General features: G+C 40.6%; 2 protein-coding genes across 2 annotated transcripts in view; both read left to right on the top strand.

The window, feature by feature from the left end:
• Positions 1-9,521, top strand: part of pparab (peroxisome proliferator-activated receptor alpha b) — a 29,821-nt gene extending 20,300 nt beyond the window's left edge. The window contains exons 6-8 of the mRNA XM_058408305.1: positions 4,714-4,923; positions 5,190-5,433; positions 5,599-9,521. Coding sequence (XP_058264288.1) covers positions 4,714-4,923; positions 5,190-5,433; positions 5,599-5,843 — 699 coding nt within the window. The 3' untranslated portion in view covers positions 5,844-9,521. The remainder of the gene's footprint in view (positions 1-4,713; positions 4,924-5,189; positions 5,434-5,598) is intronic.
• Positions 9,522-13,762: 4,241 nt separating this feature from the next.
• On the top strand, positions 13,763-19,660 carry yars2 (tyrosyl-tRNA synthetase 2, mitochondrial). Its single transcript, XM_058408484.1, has 5 exons — positions 13,763-14,577; positions 15,200-15,367; positions 15,969-16,124; positions 17,205-17,375; positions 18,098-19,660. Exons 1-5 carry the CDS (start codon positions 13,790-13,792, stop codon positions 18,255-18,257), a joined length of 1,443 nt encoding a protein of 480 aa, XP_058264467.1. The 5' UTR covers positions 13,763-13,789; the 3' UTR covers positions 18,258-19,660.
• Positions 19,661-19,761: the final 101 nt, after the last annotated feature.

A 19,761-nucleotide genomic window follows, 5' to 3' on the forward strand; every position in this document is an offset into this window, starting at 1 on the left:
AGTAATGTTAACCTTGTAGAACCTGGAGAAGAAGGTGCACAGTAATGTTAACCTTGTAGAACCTGGAGAAGAAGGTGCACAGTAATGTTAACCTTGTAGAACCTGGTGAAGGTGCACAGTAATGTTAACATTGTAGAACCTGGTGAAGGTGCACAGTAATGTTAACCTTGTAGAACCTGGAGGAGGTGCACAGTAATGTTAACCTTGTAGAACCTGGTGAATGGGCACAGTAATGTTAACCTTGTAGAACCTGGAGAAGAAGGTGCACAGTAATGTTAACCTTGTAGAACCTGGAGGAGGTGCACAGTAATGTTAACATTGTAGAACCTGGTGAAGGTGCACAGTAATGTTAACCTTGTAGAACCTGGAGAAGAAGGTGCACAGTAATGTTAACCTTGTAGAACCTGGTGAAGGTGCACAGTAATGTTAACATTGTAGAACCTGGTGAAGGTGCACAGTAATGTTAACCTTGTAGAACCTGGAGGAGGTGCACAGTAATGTTAACCTTGTAGAACCTGGAGGAGGTGCACAGTAATGTTAACATTGTAGAACCTGGTGAAGGTGCACAGTAATGTTAACCTTGTAGAACCTGGAGAAGAAGGTGCACAGTAATGTTAACCTTGTAGAACCTGGTGAAGGTGCACAGTAATGTTAACATTGTAGATCCTGGTGAAGGTGCACAGTAATGTTAACCTTGTAGAACCTGGAGAAGAAGGTGCACAGTAATGTTAACCTTGTAGAACCTGGAGAAGAAGGTGCACAGTAATGTTAACCTTGTAGAACCTGGTGAAGGTGCACAGTGAGGTTAACCTTGTAGAACCTGGTGAAGGTGCACAGTAATGTTAACCTTGTAGAACCTGGAGGAGGTGCACAGTAATGTTAACCTTGTAGAACCTGGAGGAGGTGCACAGTGATGTTAACCTTGTAGAACCTGGTGAAGGTGCTCAGTGAGGTTAACCTTGTAGAACCTGGTGAAGGTGCACAGTAATGTTAACCTTGTAGAACCTGGAGAAGAAGGTGCACAGTAATGTTAACCTTGTAGAACCTGGTGAAGGTGCTCAGTGAGGTTAACCTTGTAGATCCTGGTGAAGGTGCACAGTAATGTTAACCTTGTAGAACGTGGAGGAGGTGCACAGTAATGTTAACCTTGTAGAACCTGGAGGAGGTGCACAGTAATGTTAACCTTGTAGAACCTGGTGAAGGTGCACAGTAATGTTAACCTTGTAGAACCTGGAGAAGAAGGTGCACAGTAATGTTAACCTTGTAGAACCTGGTGAATGGGCACAGTAATGTTAACCTTGAAGAACCTGGTGAAGGTGCACAGTAATGTTAACATTGTAGATCCTGGAGAAGAAGGTGCACAGTAATGTTAACCTTGTAGAACCTGGTGAATGGGCACAGTAATGTTAACCTTGTAGAACCTGGTGAAGGTGCACAGTAATGTTAACCTTGTAGAACCTGGAGGAGGTGCACAGTAATGTTAACCTTGTAGAACCTGGTGAAGGTGCACAGTAATGTTAACCTTGTAGAACCTGGAGAAGGTGCACAGTAATGTTAACCTTGTAGAACCTGCTGAAGGTGCACAGTAATGTTAACATTGTAGAACCTGGTGAAGGTGCACAGTAATGTTAACATTGTAGAACCTGGTGAAGGTGCACAGTAATGTTAACCTTGTAGAACCTGGTGAAGGTGCACAGTAATGTTAACCTTGTAGAACCTGGTGAATGGGCACAGTAATGTTAACCTTGTAGAACCTGGAGAAGAAGGTGCACAGTAATGTTAACCTTGTAGAACCTGGTGAATGGGCACAGTAATGTTAACCTTGTAGAACCTGGAGAAGAAGGTGCACAGTAATGTTAACCTTGTAGAACCTGGAGAAGAAGGTGCACAGTAATGTTAACCTTGTAGAACCTGGTGAAGGTGCACAGTAATGTTAACATTGTAGAACCTGGAGGAGGTGCACAGTAATGTTAACCTTGTAGAACCTGGAGAAGGTGCACAGTAATGTTAACCTTGCAGAACCTGGTGAAGGTGCACAGTAATGTTAACCTTGTAGAACCTGGAGAAGGTGCACAGTAATGTTAACCTTGTAGAACCTGGTGAAGGTGCACAGTAATGTTAACCTTGTAGAACCTGGTGAAGGTGCACAGTAATGTTAACCTTGTAGAACCTGCTGAAGGTGCACAGTAATGTTAACCTTGTAGAACCTGCTGAAGGTGCACAGTAATGTTAACCTTGTAGAACCTGGAGGAGGTGCACATTAATGTTAACCTTGTAGAACCTGGAGGAGGTGCACAGTAATGTTAACCTTGTAGAACCTGCTGAAGGTGCACAGTAATGTTAACCTTGTAGAACCTGGAGGAGGTGCACAGTAATGTTAACCTTGTAGAACCTGGGGGAGGTGCATAGTAATGTTAACCTTGTAGAACCTGCTGAAGGTGCACAGTAATGTTAACCTTGTAGAACCTGCTGAAGGTGCACAGTAATGTTAACCTTGTAGAACCTGGAGGAGGTGCATAGTAATGTTAACCTTGTAGAACCTGCTGAAGGTGCACAGTAATGTTAACCTTGTAGAACCTGGAGGAGGTGCACATTAATGTTAACCTTGTAGAACCTGGAGGAGGTGCACATTAATGTTAACCTTGTAGAACCTGGAGGAGGTGCACAGTAATGTTAACCTTGTAGAACCTGCTGAAGGTGCACAGTAATGTTAACCTTATAGAACCTGCTGAAGGTGCACAGTAATGTTAACCTTATAGAACCTGCTGAAGGTGCACAGTAATGTTAACCTTATAGAACCTGCTGAAGGTGCACAGTAATGTTAACCTTGTAGAACCTGGAGGAGGTGCACATTAATGTTAACCTTGTAGAACCTGGAGGAGGTGCACATTAATGTTAACCTTGTAGAACCTGCTGAAGGTGCACAGTAATGTTAACCTTGTAGAACCTGGAGGAGGTGCACATTAATGTTAACCTTGTAGAACCTGGAGGAGGTGCACATTAATGTTAACCTTGTAGAACCTGCTGAAGGTGCACATTAATTTTAACCTTGTAGAACCTGCTGAAGGTGCACAGTAATGTTAACCTTGTAGAACCTGCTGAAGGTGCACAGTAATGTTAACCTTGTAGAACCTGGAGGAGGTGCACAGTAATGTTAACCTTGTAGAACCTGCTGAAGGTGCACAGTAATGTTAACCTTATAGAACCTGCTGAAGGTGCACAGTAATGTTAACCTTATAGAACCTGCTGAAGGTGCACAGTAATGTTAACCTTATAGAACCTGCTGAAGGTGCACAGTAATGTTAACCTTATAGAACCTGCTGAAGGTGCACAGTAATGTTAACCTTATAGAACCTGCTGAAGGTGCACAGTAATGTTAACCTTATAGAACCTGCTGAAGGTGCACAGTAATGTTAACCTTGTAGAACCTGGAGGAGGTGCACATTAATGTTAACCTTGTAGAACCTGGAGGAGGTGCACATTAATGTTAACCTTGTAGAACCTGCTGAAGGTGCACAGTAATGTTAACCTTGTAGAACCTGGAGGAGGTGCACATTAATGTTAACCTTGTAGAACCTGGAGGAGGTGCACATTAATGTTAACCTTGTAGAACCTGGAGGAGGTGCACATTAATGTTAACCTTGTAGAACCTGGAGGAGGTGCACATTAATGTTAACCTTGTAGAACCTGCTGAAGGTGCACAGTAATGTTAACCTTGTAGAACCTGCTGAAGGTGCACAGTAATGTTAACCTTGTAGAACCTGCTGAAGGTGCATTGTGAATCAAGGTGCACTGTTAGTCAATCTAATGATAGAATTGTTTTAATAGTACTGTAGTGTGCGTATAAGGAGTATCAAGGAACGCTCAGCAGGTTAAAACATGCCAGTGTTGCATGCAAAGGAGGAAGAGGCCACATTGCTGTTCAACTCCTAGATCATTATAAGACTGTAAATGTCTCACAGACCTGAACACACAGATACAAAATCATCACTCCTCAAATGAGGAGCATGAGAGAGAATCGTCTTTTTTAATACTTTCTGCCAATAGGTGCCAGCTTCTGTTGTAAGTGACTGGATCAGTGATTTCGTGTCTGATGTCCGGTTGTCCACATGCCTAGAAAGAGACTCAAATCACTTTTTCATATTCTTACCCTGCTTACCAGTCATCATTGGCCCTGGACGTTTATGACTTGCAGGCTATCTACCTTGTAGCCGGCGATGTCTAAACTGAAAACTGCTTCTCTAAGATGAGCAGTGCCAAGGCTTGTTCAACTACATTAAGGGCATGCAGATGGAGACACAACTCTAGACTGAATGGTTGGGCATTAGCAGTCTAATATTTTCAGCAGGTGACACACTTGACTGTGTTAGCTGCTTAGCCACAGGCCTGCTAGTCAAGAGCTTGCAGGGGCTGTAAGAAGTGGAATGCAACACAACTCTTGTATTCATATTATCCGAGTTCTGACATGTATGAGGAGAGAAGTAGAATGGGATGTGAAGGCTGTATGACAATACTCTCTCTATCGTATACTACAGCATTGGGTGATTTCATGACTTGTTGAAGGTTTCAGAAGTTATCTATGTGATTCTCACCTCACCTGCCAGTAAGAAGGGATAAAATAGTACTTTATGAAATTTATGTAGTATTTTTTGAAATTTTTACTGAAATTTTATTAAAATGTTTGTCTTCTTAGTAATCTCTTTTCTATTCCAGCCCTTTGTAATCCATGACATGGAGACTTTGCACCTGGCTGAGCGGACTCTGGTGGCAAAGATGGTTGGCACTGCAGGTGGACTGCTTGATAAGGATGCAGAAGTGCGGATCTTCCACTGCTGCCAGTGCACGTCGGTGGAGACTGTCACAGAACTCACCGAGTTTGCCAAATCTGTTCCAGGCTTCTGCAACCTCGACCTTAATGATCAGGTTGGTCGGACCATTTTTGCTATTCGGAAGCTAATGGAATATCTTTCCTGTGAATTCAGAGTATTACGATGCCTTCGCATTTTCAGTAGTCCATGTTTAAATGATTCTACTGGCCCTCTGTCCAATCCAATTGGCCTGTTGGGCCATATCTCCATCACTGTTCTTCTCTGCACTCTTTAAATAGTAAAGCAAAAACATAGCATTTCTCTCAGCATGTTCATGCAATCTGTCTTTCTAACTTTATTTATATTTGTTCACTTTTTCAGGTAACACTGTTAAAGTATGGTGTGTACGAGGCACTCTTTGCCATGCTGGCCTCATGCATGAATAAAGACGGCTTGTTAGTTGCCTATGGCAGTGGCTTCATCACAAGAGAGTTCCTCAAGAGCTTGCGACGACCATTTAGTGACATGATGGAGCCAAAGTTCCAGTTTGCCATGAAGTTCAATGCACTTGGACTGGATGACAGTGACCTTGCCCTCTTTGTGGCAGCCATCATCTGCTGTGGAGGTAAGAAGCATGAGTTGATTTGACAGACCACCTTCTTTGTAGACACTTTTAGAAGTCTTTATGCTGTGTAGTGTACTGCCAAAAATTTGAGCAAATCAGATTTTCAAATCAGTTTCGTACTGGGTAGGACCAGGTTTCCTAAAACCTATTCTTTTTGTCACTCAGATCGTCCAGGCCTGATGAATGTCTCATACATTGAGCGGATGCAGGAGAGCATCGTCCATGTTCTGCAGCTCCACCTACAGAATAACCACCCAGACAATACATTTCTCTTCCCTAACCTACTGCAGAAACTTGCTGACCTACGCCAGCTAGTCACCGAGCATGCCCAGTTAGTGCAGGAGATCAAGAAAACGGAGGACACTTCACTGCATCCTTTGCTACAGGAAATCTACAGAGACATGTACTAAGGGAGACTCATGTGCTACCAAATTGTATGGGGCGTGGTGAAGGCACAAGAGAACAAGGGATCCGGTTTAGCCCAAAACCTTTACTAACGACTGAGGACTTGTGTGACAACTCGGACGTTCATTCGTTCCTCGTTAGAAAATGAGGAAATGCTCTCAGGGGCCTTAGGAATCTGTCCTTGTTAAAGACACAGTGTATCTGAAGGGCTGCCAATAAACCACTATGCACAAGAGACAGTGGTGTCCGGAAAATAAATGCCAGCCAACTGTACACAAGGGATGAAAATCAGGTAGAGGGGTTTTCTTTAGAAAGGACTTCTTTTGTCAGGATAGTCATAATTCACGCTGCACTAAAGTTTCATTGTAATTTTCTGACTTGTGGTTTATTATACTTTCTAAAAAAAATGTATACTAATCATCGTGAACTCGGTCATGGGTTAGAGACTGTAAAAACAAGCCTGCAAATCAGAATTGTTGATGCAGAAATATGTCCTTTAAACAAAAATAGGGGTGCAGATTTGTTGAAGCCTTTGTACTTCTTGTTCAGCAAGAATTGGAAGAGCCGCATGAAATCTGCATTGCCTACATGTGCACAAGAATTTCAGCCCAATGTGTTCAGATCAGGTTTGAAAAAAATACAGGGATTTTTAAATGCGCTTTCCAAAAAAGTCATCATAACATGATTATTATGTACACAACATTCAGACAACCCTTCCTTATCCTGAAGTTTCGGTGTCATGACTGTTAGCGTTTCTTCCTGGTGGGTTGTAAAAGTCAGGCAGTTCGGGAAGAGTCATGAGTTAGGGTCAGTTTGTGCCTCTGTTTTCTAAGTGTAATAGAAAAGGTAGAACTGATACTGTGTCAGAAGTATTACTAGGATGTTTTTAAAATGTTGCCTCTGATATGTTTCCAAGGCAGGTTTATTAACAACTCGTTAGTTTTTTCTCAAGTTGTTTGCCTGATGAAATCTCAATGTTTGTCATTGCATCAATGACAGCCAGATACTGACCTTGGCATACAGTAAAGCAAAAAAAAAAAGTTATTACACTCCTTTTTGTAAGCTAAGCTTGCTATTTCCCAAGTCTACATTTTGCTTTAAAAAAGAGAGAAAGAAATGAAAAAATGATGCCTTTGCTTCTGGCAGGTTGTTTTGTCATTGGTAGCAAAACCACCTCAGTTCTTAATAGATTAGTGATCACCTTTAGACTCTGCTATGTTTCCTTTAGCTGTCCAGGTCTTTCTAGTGCATGCACGCAATCTTTTTACCGTTCTCATGCATCTACACATGTATCCAATTTTTTATTTCCAGCCATCCTAGCCAGAGCTCCGCCGTATTAGTGAAAGGGTTCTTGGGCCATTGTGAAATTCTTTCTGAAGGAAGTTAGAGGATTTGTGTTGCTCCAATCTTGCTCTCAGAGCCCTGCAACTTCAAGTGGTAGTCATGACTAAGGAAAGTCTGTGTTTGAAATAAATGAAAAGTAAAACACAAAGCAGTCAAACTACATTTAGGATATGAAACATGAATGTTTTAGAATGCCGTAAATACTTACTATAGAAATGTAGCATGTTTAAGTTTGAATGATGTTTTGTGGGTTGACGTGGTACAGATCAGTCAAATAATAAGGAATCTTTGATCAGCATATTCATCAAGAAGGCTGTTGGCAGATTTTTTTTTAGAAACATTTATGTGGTGTTTGCTTAATCAATTAATAAATAGGCCTATATGGATTGATAACACTATACGTTTGTGGACACCTGACAATCACACCCATATGTGCTTATTGAACATCTCCTTGTCCCTTTGCTGTTATAATAACTGTGATGGTTTTCCACTAGATGTTGACTAGTGGGGATTTGTGTTCTTTCAGCTGTAGGAACTTTAGTAAGATCAGACAATGTTGGATGAGAAGGGTCTGGGGTGCAGTCATTGTTCCAGTTCATCCCAAAGGTGTCTAGTTCATAGGATTGAGTCATAGTCAGGGCTCTTTGCTGGAGGCTCCGGTTCTTCCACTCTAGCCTTGGCAAATCCTGTCCTCATAGACCTCACTTTGTGCACAGGGGCATTGTCATGCTGGAACAGGTTTGGGCTTCTTAGCTCCAGGGAAGAGAAGTTGTAATGTTACAGCATTGTGCTTCTATTTTTGTGCAAACACAAAGGGAAAGAAATGCATACGAGTGTGATTGTGTCCACAGGTGTCCACAAAGTTTTGGCTATAAAGTGTAGATCAGAGATGGGCTTACTTACTGAAATCAGGTGTTGGCCAAAATTGTATAAGCATATTAATACACCAGTACAATATAACTAGTATGCAATAGAATGGAAAGAACATTCAGTTGTGCCGGTTTCATTTTTTTCTTTTTAGGTTTTATAAACATATCTATCGATCGAGTCTGTATTTAATGAGCAAATAATTACTACATTTGGGTCAGAATCAGTTAGAGAAGACAAAATCAGCCAGACACATCATCATTAACTACAAAACACACAATTCATAAACACTTTAGAAACTGTAATTTGACTGGATAATTGTTGCACTGTTACCATTTCTGTGAAATATAAGCAGCAATATACGTCAAAGCCAACGCTGCTAAGTTTATTCCTCCTGCCTTTTTTTCCCCAATTCTGAATTTTGCTTTTGGTATGGAATTAGATTATGCATGCTACTGAATGTCATCCTCCATATATGTGAAAGATTAATTTTCCTTGACAGATAAAACTCTTTAACCCCCCTCTAAATGATACTCAGGTATCAGGAGTATGTTCTGCTGTACCTGTATGTTATCTTTATAGAATGTAATTAGAGTGTAAAGCAAGAAATCTATTATTGGTATACAAACGCGCTGTCAGAAACAGACAGCTCTACATTTGCATTTGCAAATACTCACAATGGCCATACTTCCTTTTCCGGGGACCTTAATGCACTTTTTACTTGTATGTCATATGAAAAATATTTTGAAATTGCATACATATCACTAACATGGGTAGTGTGGGCAGCATACCAATTTGTAGTTGTTTTGAATGGTGTAATATTTTTATACTAAAGCAAGACTCTTGTTAAAATATAAAATATTGTAAAATATTTGGGATTTGAATTGGGAAACGAGTGAAATGGTTAACCCAGCTAGCAGACGGTACTGCCATAAAGAGACGTGTATATTTGGACATGTTCTTTCTTCCCCATTTTCCCAGGAACTGAGTATTTGGAGACAGAACCCCTTGTTTTGGAGCGGATGAATTCTTAGCCCATCTGACAGATTTTAGTCTCAGGTAGAACTTTGAAAAATGACATGCAAGCATGAGAGTAATGACTTTCAGTAACTGACATCCTGATGTCCGTCAAGCTCAGAAATCTTGTACTGTTCATGGTGCTTCCTGTGGACAGTGTAATTAAGTTAGCAGAAATGGTTCATTCATTGTGTAACTCTGCATAACTGTTGTATGTATGTATCTATGTATGTATGTGTGTATCTGATTGGATTGAATGGATTGATTTTCATTCATGATTTCTGTGTTATGATTAATAGCTGTTGACTAAAGCTCATTAAAGCACATGTTAATTTCAGTAACATGAACACGCATTCAGCAATGTCGCAATCCTGCAGTTCCGGCGTTTAATTATAATAAGGAAAAATGATTGTCTTCAGATGAATTGTGAGTCAAATACACTTGCCATGATCAGACATTACTATTATGTGATTATTCATTAGAATGACTGCACTGGGATATGATGCCGTCTTGTCAGTTTGGGTGTGATTTTGCTATTTATACTTTACAGAAATGTCAGACACGTGGACGAAAGGACTGCCTTTGTTAAACCTGAGCCAAGAGTCAGTACCTGTGCCTTAGCTTCAGACTTTCTAAACATAGAGTATTTAACAGTTTGTTGTCAAGGTTCCATACACAATTTAATAGCACAAATGCTGTATTTTTGTTCATAATACCCCCAGTGGCAAGAACTGAAAGAATATTGGCTTTGGTGTGTAATTAGTTGGCTTAGAGAATAGCAAATACTTTTTTAAACTTATTTTATTAAAATAATAATTACACACATGTAAATTCCACTTTGTTTTGGATTAGAATTTGTAGTATTTTATTTGGAAGGGATTTCATCAATACTGTATCAGGGAGATTTTACGCTAGGTCCAGAGATAGAGTTAGGCAGTAGTTCATTAGACTGCACATCCCTTCACTTAAAAGGCAACACGCAGACGGATGCAAACATCTTTGTCATTTTTGTCATTTTTTCTTTTCTTCAGTTTGGAGATAACAAAACCCATGCAATATGTAAACATTAAAAAAAAAATTGTAAAATTTTTAAAACATGGCATTCCTGTATTTTTTTATAGTCTAAAGGCTGTTTAGAGAACCCTGTAAACAGAACAACAGTCTGGAGGAAAATAGCTAAAAAAGAAAAGTGTCAGGATATAGAGATGAGGTACACATTAGTGTACTTGTTGAGTTTGTCCACTTCCTATTCCTATATTTAAGGACATGTCATGTACAAGTCTCATGGAGATGTTCCAAGGCTCAAATACGGGCAGTCAGAGGAGATGGATGGCTGAATGTTAATGTAACACCTGAGTCAACTAACACACTGGCACCAACCCAGTCTTCCCTCCATGTAAACCGCATCCTGCCTCTAACTGATTAATTGGCAAGAAGCATTGATTAATCATGCAATGAGAAGAGTCAGGCTCAAATACACATCCCAGGTGAGGCTCTCCCTCTGGGACTGGGGAATGATATCTTCCTTCATTTGGCATTCTATAATACCATACTGCCTGCTTCCATATGTGGTTATGCATCAGAGCTTGCCATTCTTGGGTAATGCGCCATTTAAGCCATGACTCCATGTCATTGTCTATAGTATGTGAATATATTGGGTACTATGCCAGACGTTAAGGCTGCTAGACTGTTAGCTGCTGCTTCTGCTGACGTTGCTGCCCACATCCTCAGCCTATGTGATGAGTGCTGTGGGTCATTAACACATGGCATTGATGTAGTTTATTTACTGTTGTAGGAAGTGGGTAAGGGAAGGAATTGTAGAGAGTTGATACTTGTTGATAGGAAGCCCTTAAGCCTTAAGTTAATTACTTAAGAGACAGAGTACTGTCCCTGACTTGTAGATTTGTTGTCTGCCATCAAATGGGCTGCCAGCTGCAACTGTTTGGGGCAATCATTGCCCCATGACCAAAGGTGACAGGATCTGGCGTCGCCTTGAGTACACATTTTTTGTTGTTATAATGCTATTGATTGAGTTGCTGGCCATGGTGCTGTTCTGGGTGTGGCAGTGTTATGTTATTTTCTTTTTGCCATGTGATTTAGCTTTTTAATGTTAGCCTATATATCTCACAGTTACACATGGAAGGTTTATTAGGTTTCATGACTTAAATATTTGACTTCTTGCTTTTTGTGCTATGTTTTTGCCCACCTGTGTACCAACACTTGACCCTTATCTGCTGCTGCCCCTACTATTCGACCTACAACTTGGTTTTTGTGTTAATGGATATTTAGTACTTCATTGTTTGTATCACTGCTAGCTCCTGAAACAATAGATGCTTAGATTGTACAGGGCCTTTGTTGTAAGTCTTGCAAAATATATACAGAGAACTGTGGGTGCTGAAGGCTGATGGTTTGACTCTCATAAAAAATTCACTATAGCTCTATACACCCAAAGAGCACTTTATTAAGAACACATGTACTCCTACTCATTCATGGAATTCTCTAATCAGCCAATCATACTGCAGCATGATTTTTAGTGCCAGATAGACTAGTTTGTGCATTTTATATCTGTAGTGCTGATCTCTGGGGATTTTCACACTTGTGAAACAAAAAACATCCAGTGAGCAGCAGTTTTGCTGATGGTAACCCCTTGCTGATGAGAGATATCAACAGAGAATGGCAAAATTGGTTTGAGCTGACAGAAAAGCTACAGTAATGGTGTGGGGAAAGTTTTTTAGCACACTTTGGGTCTGTTAATACTCATCAATCACTTGCCACAACTTGTTTGTGTATTGCCGCTAACCATGTATGTCCCTTTATGGCCACAGTTTATTTTCTGATAACTACTTCCAGCATGACAATGCAACATGTCACAAAGCAAAAGTCGTCTCACACTGGCTTCATGAACATGATAATGAGTTCAGGAATCTTCAGTGGCCTTCCCAGTCATTGAATCTAAATCCAGTAGAAAACTGATGGGATGAGGTAGAACGGGAGATTCAAAAGAAAGGAACCTGAAATTGATGCAATTATGGTGACATGGACCAGAATGTGAAAGGAATGTTTCTGACATCTTGCTGAATCCATGCCATGAAGCATTGAAGCTGTTTTGAGAGCAAAAGGAGGCCACATCCAATATTACTATAGTGCCCCTAATAAAGTGCTCAGTGAGTGTATATTTACCAATGAAGTTACAAGATAAAGACCTATGCATAAACTCATATGCATGTCCAGATGAAAGATAAAAAAGTGCAAAATCAGTATATAGTCTTATCTTATACAACATTGTTATTAAACTCTAAACTGGTTTGACTTTGGTGCCATCTGTTGGTTATCCTGCAGCAGTAACAAGTTGGAGTGGAATATGTTATTAAACCTAGCTCTAAACTGTATGTAGCACACAGCAGGACCTACAGATGAAGAGTTTAACCAGAAATAACTGAGCAGGTTTTGCTTGAGCATTCACACAGGCAAGAAATAAAGTGTGAGAATGTATTTGCCCACTTTCCTGTTAAGAGGAGAATAGGGATTTCTTTGAGCCCTGATCTCAACCCTACTAAACACCTTCAGGATGAACTGGAACAATCCAGACCTCCTCACCCAACACCAGTGTCTGGTCTCACTAATGCTCTTGTAGCTGAATGATCACAAATCCCCACAGCTACAATCCATAATCTAACCTGCCTATAAGAGTGGAGTTTATTATAACAGCAAAGAGGGACTCATTCTGAAATGAGATGTTCAACAATCACATCTAGGTGTGATGGTCAGGTGTCCACAAAATCAAGTATATCTCAAAGTACATGTCAAGTACTAACAAGACAACAGGATTCTGTATTCAGACAATACGCCATTTAAACTGACTTCACCCTACTTCCTTAGAAGTGTATATAAAGCATAATAACCATAGACATAGGGTATCTAGATGCTGGGATGAGCCATATTTCAGACCTCTACTCCTTTGACTTCATGCTTAGTGGGATTTTCAAGACAAATATGATTTTACTTTATGGGGGACTTTGTGCAGGAGTTAAGGCAGGCTAATGAAGAGAGTTTATTACTGTGTAATACTGTCAAGCTTAATACTGTATTGCCATTGAGTTTATGATTAGGCCTATGTATCAATGACTTTTTGTGTAATTAAGTTTTTAAACACTGGTGCTTGCCATGTTAGCTATCATTGTTTTACATAAGCAATTTACAACAGTGTGATGGTATTCTCACGTCAATGTTATACTTGATTTTATGCAGTTGTGTTATTGCTGATTAAGTTATCTCTGCAGGGTCAGCCATGATGCAGCACCCCTGCAGCAGTGGCAGCTTGACCGTGCTGGGGCTTGAACCCAGATCTTCCAGTTAACCACCACCGCATTACATTTATATTAATGTAAAAGCATACTTTATTCTCTAATCTAATTTATTATGTAGGCAGTTATTATTGTTGCTTCTAATAGTTTAAGTGGGTTTGAATGTATCAGTAGCAGTAAATCGCTTGCTCAAATTTCCAACAATCAGGTTCAGACTAATTATTGACAATGTATATTTACCTGTAACTTAAATAGATTTTGAAAAAACATGGATGAACATACGACTGATGTTTATCAGGCTAAATACCCTGTTTATCTTTCCGCACCGAGCGATTTTGCCTCTTCTAACACAGCGGCTGCGCTGCTCCCACATCCCACATGGGGGCAGCAGTGAGCGCATTCGTTACGTCATTTCTAACATGGCGGCGTCCTGTGGCCGCAACCTGTGCAGAGGATGGCGAGGAAAACCGGGCTTAATTCTAAAAAGTCCGGCTCTGGTTTGGTTTCCGAAAGCTACCTTTCACACTTCCCCAGTCGGTAGAAACGGATTTCTGTCATCTTTGCACAAACGAGGCCTTTTGAAGGATTCTTTCCCTGAAAACGCAGCTCAGGTGAATCTGCCTCAGCTGCTCCATTCGGGCCAGCAGACCGTGTACTGTGGATTTGACCCGACTGCGGACAGCCTGCACGCCGGACACCTGCTGCCTCTCGTCGGCCTGCTGCACTTCCGCAACGCTGGGCACCACGTGATCGCACTGATCGGCGGAGCCACAGCGCGGATCGGTGACCCGAGCGGCAAATCCAAGGAGAGAGAGTGCCTGTCGGCTGCCGTGATAGACAACAATGTGAGATCCGTGCTGGAAAGCTTGCATCAGATCTTCACCAACCACGAGTTATATTTCTGTAGCGATCCGCAGAGACTGGGCACCATGCGCGTGCTGAACAACGCCAGCTGGTACCGGGACTGGAACGTGGTGGAGTTTCTGGCCGAGACCGGACGGTATTTCCGCATGGGCACTCTGCTCAGCAGACACAGTGTCCAGTCCCGCTTAAAGAGTGCAGAGGGCATGAGTCTAAGCGAGTTCTCTTACCAACTCTTCCAGGCCTTTGACTTCTATTACCTACACCAGGTGCACGGCTGCAGAATACAGCTGGGGGGAACAGATCAACTGGGGAACCTGATGTCCGGCCATGAGTTCATTCACAAGTAAGAGTTGCCGAAACTACAAACATGTTGCTTCCCTCTGCCTCTCTCACTTGTTTTGTAACCTCTAGTCTGCTCAAAGAAACTTTTCTCTTCTTGTAAATTTGTTTTCATTTCGAAAGGTTAAATCTTGTTTGTTTGTTTTTTTTCACAATGAATGTATATGTGAGTGGACATCATGATATTTACGCTGTACCATTTTCATCACCTCTATGGTTAGTGGAGAGGTCTGTCTTCCACTGCCTGTATCTACTGTGCATGCTCTGGCTCCATGGTATCTACCGTGCAGCTTGTCACCCCAATTTTCGCAAGGTGGCAACTCAACCAAAAAAAAGGCTACAAAACTGCACAATGGGTGTAAATTGTGTCCACTAATATGTACAATTATTGCTATTTCCTCAAACTTTCCCAAAAACAACTATGTGACTGGCTGTGCTAAATTGCCACTAGGTGTGTTAGTAGCTCCTTATGGGACGCATGCAGTGTGTGTCCATAACTTGTGTCCAGTGAGTTGGGATAAGCTCCAGATCCTCCGTGAGCCAGTCCAGAATAAAGTGCTTGTTGTAGATGAATGAACGAACAAGTTCAGTGCCATTTTTTTTTTTTTTTTTGCTTTTCCCTACAGAAAGACAGGAGAAGATGTATATGGACTGACAGTACCATTGCTGACCACCTCAATGGGAGATAAGCTGGGGAAGACTGCAGGAAATGCTGTATGGCTGAACCGGAATAAAACATCTCCATTTGAGTTCTACCAGTATTTCCTCAGATTGCCAGACAACAATATAGAACAGTAAGATGATGTCTTAATAACAGCGTTTTTGAGTTTGATCGTAATGTAGAAGCCTGAAATGAGAAACTTATACTTATGAAAATATGGAGTTTGGATGAAAATGAGTTCTATTGCACTTTATTGCCTGCTTGGTTGGAATGAAAATCTGCATCCACACCACCAGATCTTTCGAATAAGACTGGACAGCATTGACATTGAGCCTGTGATGTACACTAATGATAATTCTGGCTTAATCATTTAATGTGAATAGGAAGATTAACTGGTGGCATCTGAGTTTTGCTTGAATACGACATAAACAATTCACTGTAGGGGCAAGTTTTTGGGCACAGCCAATATGATTGTCAGGGAGTGAAACTAGTGTAATATGGTGTGTTCTGTCAACAATCAACAATGTTCAACCTCTTGTTAAAGGTCAGATTCTCATTATACATGACATATACTGTTACTGTTTCATTTTTACTGTGGTTGCTTTGGTTACTGCGTTATGTTTTAGGATGTGATCAGAGTGAACAGAGTGATCACTTCAAACTGAAAGCTGTATTATTTGGAATAATTTGTGTGAGATCATTTAGAGCACTAATCTGCAGTGTTTGAACCTCAGGTACCTGAAGCTGTTCACTTTCCTGCCATTGGCTGAGGTGGAGAAGGTGATGGAGCAGCAGCTGCAAGATCCAGGCAAGAGAACAGCACACAAACGGCTTGCTGCTGAGGTAACCAAGCTGGTGCATGGCAAGGAGGGGCTGGAAAGTGCCAAACGGTGAGAGCCCTCCTTCCTCAGTTGCAATGTATAAGCGTATTTCATTGCATGAGCAAGCACCTTGTTATATTACTGAATTATTGATTCCACACAGACCAACAAGGTCTCTGCGATAATCGAATCAGAACCTGTTGATCAACATAAAGTCTAAATTAAAAACTACAGGAGTAGTTGCAGGAGCAAGTACTACTTGCTCTTTTGGTGCTTTAGATTGATCGTCATTGGAACATAATATCAACAGAGAGGTTTATTTTATGGTTGTGTTTTATGTTATAATGTATTGTTATCCTTTGTTGTGTTTATGTTCATACTGCTTCATTGCATTTTATATACTGTGAAACACCATGTCTAACATAGCACTATATAAATAATCTCTTACCTTAATTTTACTTACTTTTTTTTAAGTTCATTGTACATAAATTTCACCAGTCTAGGAGGGCAAAAGCATATACTATATGGCCAAAAGTTTATGGACACCTGATTATCTGCTGTGTGCTTGTTGAACAACACACACTAGCCTGAGTGTCCTCATTTGTTGTTATAATTCTAACCTCCTTTCCTTGGGAAGTCTTTCCATTAGATTTTGCACTGTGGCTTCAGCGACAGCATTCGTGGGGTTAGGCTAGCTAAATGCTGTTTCCTCACACAGTGACTGTCAACTTTTAATCAGGTTGTGTGCTTTAATGAAATCTGTTCAGTTTATAATTAAACTGTTAAAATGCCTCTGATGTTCCTTGTGCCCCTGAAAGAACTGAATTCTTCCATGTGATTGAGTATAGAATGCTATGGCTGTACTTGTGGTTGTTATATCTGTAAAATAGAAACCTATTTCAGTTTAAGAAAGTCTGTAGTTTATAGTTTCAGAACTATATATAGCAGAAAACAGTACAATTTCACCACATAAAGGTTTTCCCCAGACAGCTACACATTTCCTACAAGGAAATAAAAGAGAAGTCTCTTTTTCTATCAACCAGGCATGTTGTGGTTTTGTAAGAGTAATTCATGGTGAAGATACAAAACACCAAAGAATCTAGATATTGTATTGCTTATCTGTGTGTGTGTGTGTGTGTTCCTGTCCAGATGCACCAACGCTCTGTACCACAGCAGCATCGAGGCTCTGGAGCAGATGGATGATGCTGAACTGAAGGATTTGTTCAGAGAGGCTACATTTCAGGAGTTCTTTCTGGAACCAGGTACCACAGTATTGGATGCCTGCCGTCGGAGCCAGGCCATTCCTGATGGACCCAGAGGGTGTGTATTAATTTTTTATGTCATTAAACATGGCACTGTTTCAGAGATACGTGTGCAGAACATTAATGACCAGTAAAAGCATATACTGTGAATATAGGGACTTGGTTGTTTTGTCAGAATATGTGGGCCGTTGCATTTGTGCTTAAGCTGCATTCACCATAGATATACAGATCTTATACACACACTCGGTGACCACTTTATTAGGAACAACTACTCATTCGTGCAGTTATCTAATCAGATGTTTAGTAGCAGCTGCCATTGCAAAAATTTGAGGAAAAAATAATCTCAGTGGTTATGACGACATGGTTGTAGGTACTGAACAGACTACTGGGAATGTTTAAGAAACTGTAGATTCTAGTCCTGGGATTATCTCACACAACAGTCTTTAGGGTTTGCAAAGAATGATGCAAAAACAAGAATTATCCAGTGAGTGACAGACGGAAACACCTTATTAAAGAGAAAGGTCTTATTGATGAGAAGAGCTGACATTAAGGCTATAGTAAATCATTAAAGGGCAGAAAAGCATCTCAAAACAAACTGAACACTGAGGCAGATGGGGTTACAACAGCAAACGGCTAGCGCACTATCTATGAAGGATATTAAGGCTTATAAACAAAGCAGAGCTGTAGTAATAATATATGTTGTTGAAAGTGCAATATAAATAACATTAATTAATGAACTTAATTGAATTGAATTACCTCATGACCTGCTTTGTCTTTCAGGTATCAGATGATAACTGATGGTGGTGTGTGGATCAACCATCAGAGGGCTGCAAACCCTGAGCAGGTACTGGTCCCAGGTCAGCACATTCTCTCCAACGGTCTCAGTCTGATCCGAGTGGGCAAAAAGAACTTCTACATCATCAAGTGGCTAAGCATGTAATTCACATCAGAAATATGGACAAATTAGGAGTCTGCTGAACTGAAGTACCGGACATGTACTCCTAGTACAAGCCATCCACAAAGTGATGATACTGCTGATCAGTGGATTTTGTAAGGCTTCTGGCAGGAGGAGGAAACCAGATACAAAGAGGCATGTTGCAGAAATATAGAAGAACAGGGACTACATCCTATTAAACACCGCATCATGTGTGTATGCACACATACAAGGATTTGTTTCTGAGTTTTGTGTTAGACTTTTTATACCACGCTGGTAAAGCACCAGGAGCAAAGTGCAGTTCTACATTCTGCCACAAGATGTCAGTCAAACGTTTTTTTTTCTTGATGCCTGCATATTTTTACATTTCTTTTCTCCAAGTTTGATAAATTAGTGCAACCCCTGTACTGCACTTTTAGTGTTTATCTTCCTCTAACTCACCTAGTTCAGGCTAAGTAGTTAAAGGCAGAGGAAATAAAACAACAAAGTTTTCATGGTCTTCCAGGCTTAGGATTTTCAAGTCCTAATGTGTAGTACAATCCTGTGAGCTGTGCTGGTGCAAATTGAGCTGATTTACATGATTTTTTTTATTTTGAATTCGGATCGCAAGCTATTGTTACCTGTCATATACCATAAATGCAAGATGTCTCAGACCTTCCCATTTCTACAATAAATGTTACACTGGAATGAGGAAAAATGCTTTATCTTTGGAATGTGCCTATGTTACCAGGAACTTTATTTCATATACCTAGGGTGAATGGATATGGGTTCATGCCAGTCATTTATTTTGAAGACACTGTTATTGGGAGAGCAATTTGCCATTTATATGACACTGTGAACATTTTAGGGGAATAGTTAAGCAGGTACTGTGTGCCTCATGAGATCATGCACCTGAAGACCAGTCATAATGGATACCATCTATAGTAAAACCTGAGTATAAGGAAGGAAGTGTTGTGTGGTTTTATCGCTGTGTTACCTGTGTTTGCATGATTTAATCAGTGGTTTGTGCATAGAAGTGCTGACTCTTCACTTCTGGAGAACATGCACGATCACCAACATCTTCATGCTTCACTTTGACAGTAATAGGTTACTCAGCTCAGGAAAAAAAAAAGCCATGAAGAGGAGTGTGTGTGTGTGTGTGTGTGTGTGTATTTGGGGGACACTTTTAAGTAGTAATGTACCGCAGAAACTGGAAGTGGGAAGTGTTAATCTATTGGAAATAACCCCAAACTACGCAAAACTGTTCAAGATCATTATTTTTTCTTTGTAATTATTTTATTGGTTGTTATGTAATTCGGTCAAATGGAGCAGAAGCTGTTTAATTATTAAAACAGTGAAGTGTGTAAAGAAGTATTTTAAAGAAGTCGTTCTGTCTCCAAACTGTGTGTGTGTGTGTATGTGGGTGTATGTGTGTGTGTGTGTGTGTGTGTGTAAAAAGTGTGTAAGCGCTGTTTCTGGTCTTCAGTGTGGGGGAGGTGCAACTTCTCCAGAAGCACTGAGTCGTGTAGGG

The sequence above is a fragment of the Hemibagrus wyckioides genome, linkage group LG14 (genome assembly GCF_019097595.1).
Source record: "Hemibagrus wyckioides isolate EC202008001 linkage group LG14, SWU_Hwy_1.0, whole genome shotgun sequence".
In the NCBI taxonomy this organism is placed as follows: domain Eukaryota; kingdom Metazoa; phylum Chordata; class Actinopteri; order Siluriformes; family Bagridae; genus Hemibagrus; species Hemibagrus wyckioides.

Excerpts from the sequence above, each read along its gene's own strand:
- yars2 (XM_058408484.1), top strand. The coding sequence starts at position 13,790 with ATGGCGGCGTCCTGTGGCCGCAACCTGTGCAGAGGATGGCGAGGAAAA. Across the intron at positions 14,578-15,199 it reads GGCCATGAGTTCATTCACAA|AAAGACAGGAGAAGATGTAT; the intron begins GTAAGAGTTGCC and ends TTTTCCCTACAG. Across the intron at positions 17,376-18,097 it reads ATTCCTGATGGACCCAGAGG|GTATCAGATGATAACTGATG; the intron begins GTGTGTATTAAT and ends TTTGTCTTTCAG.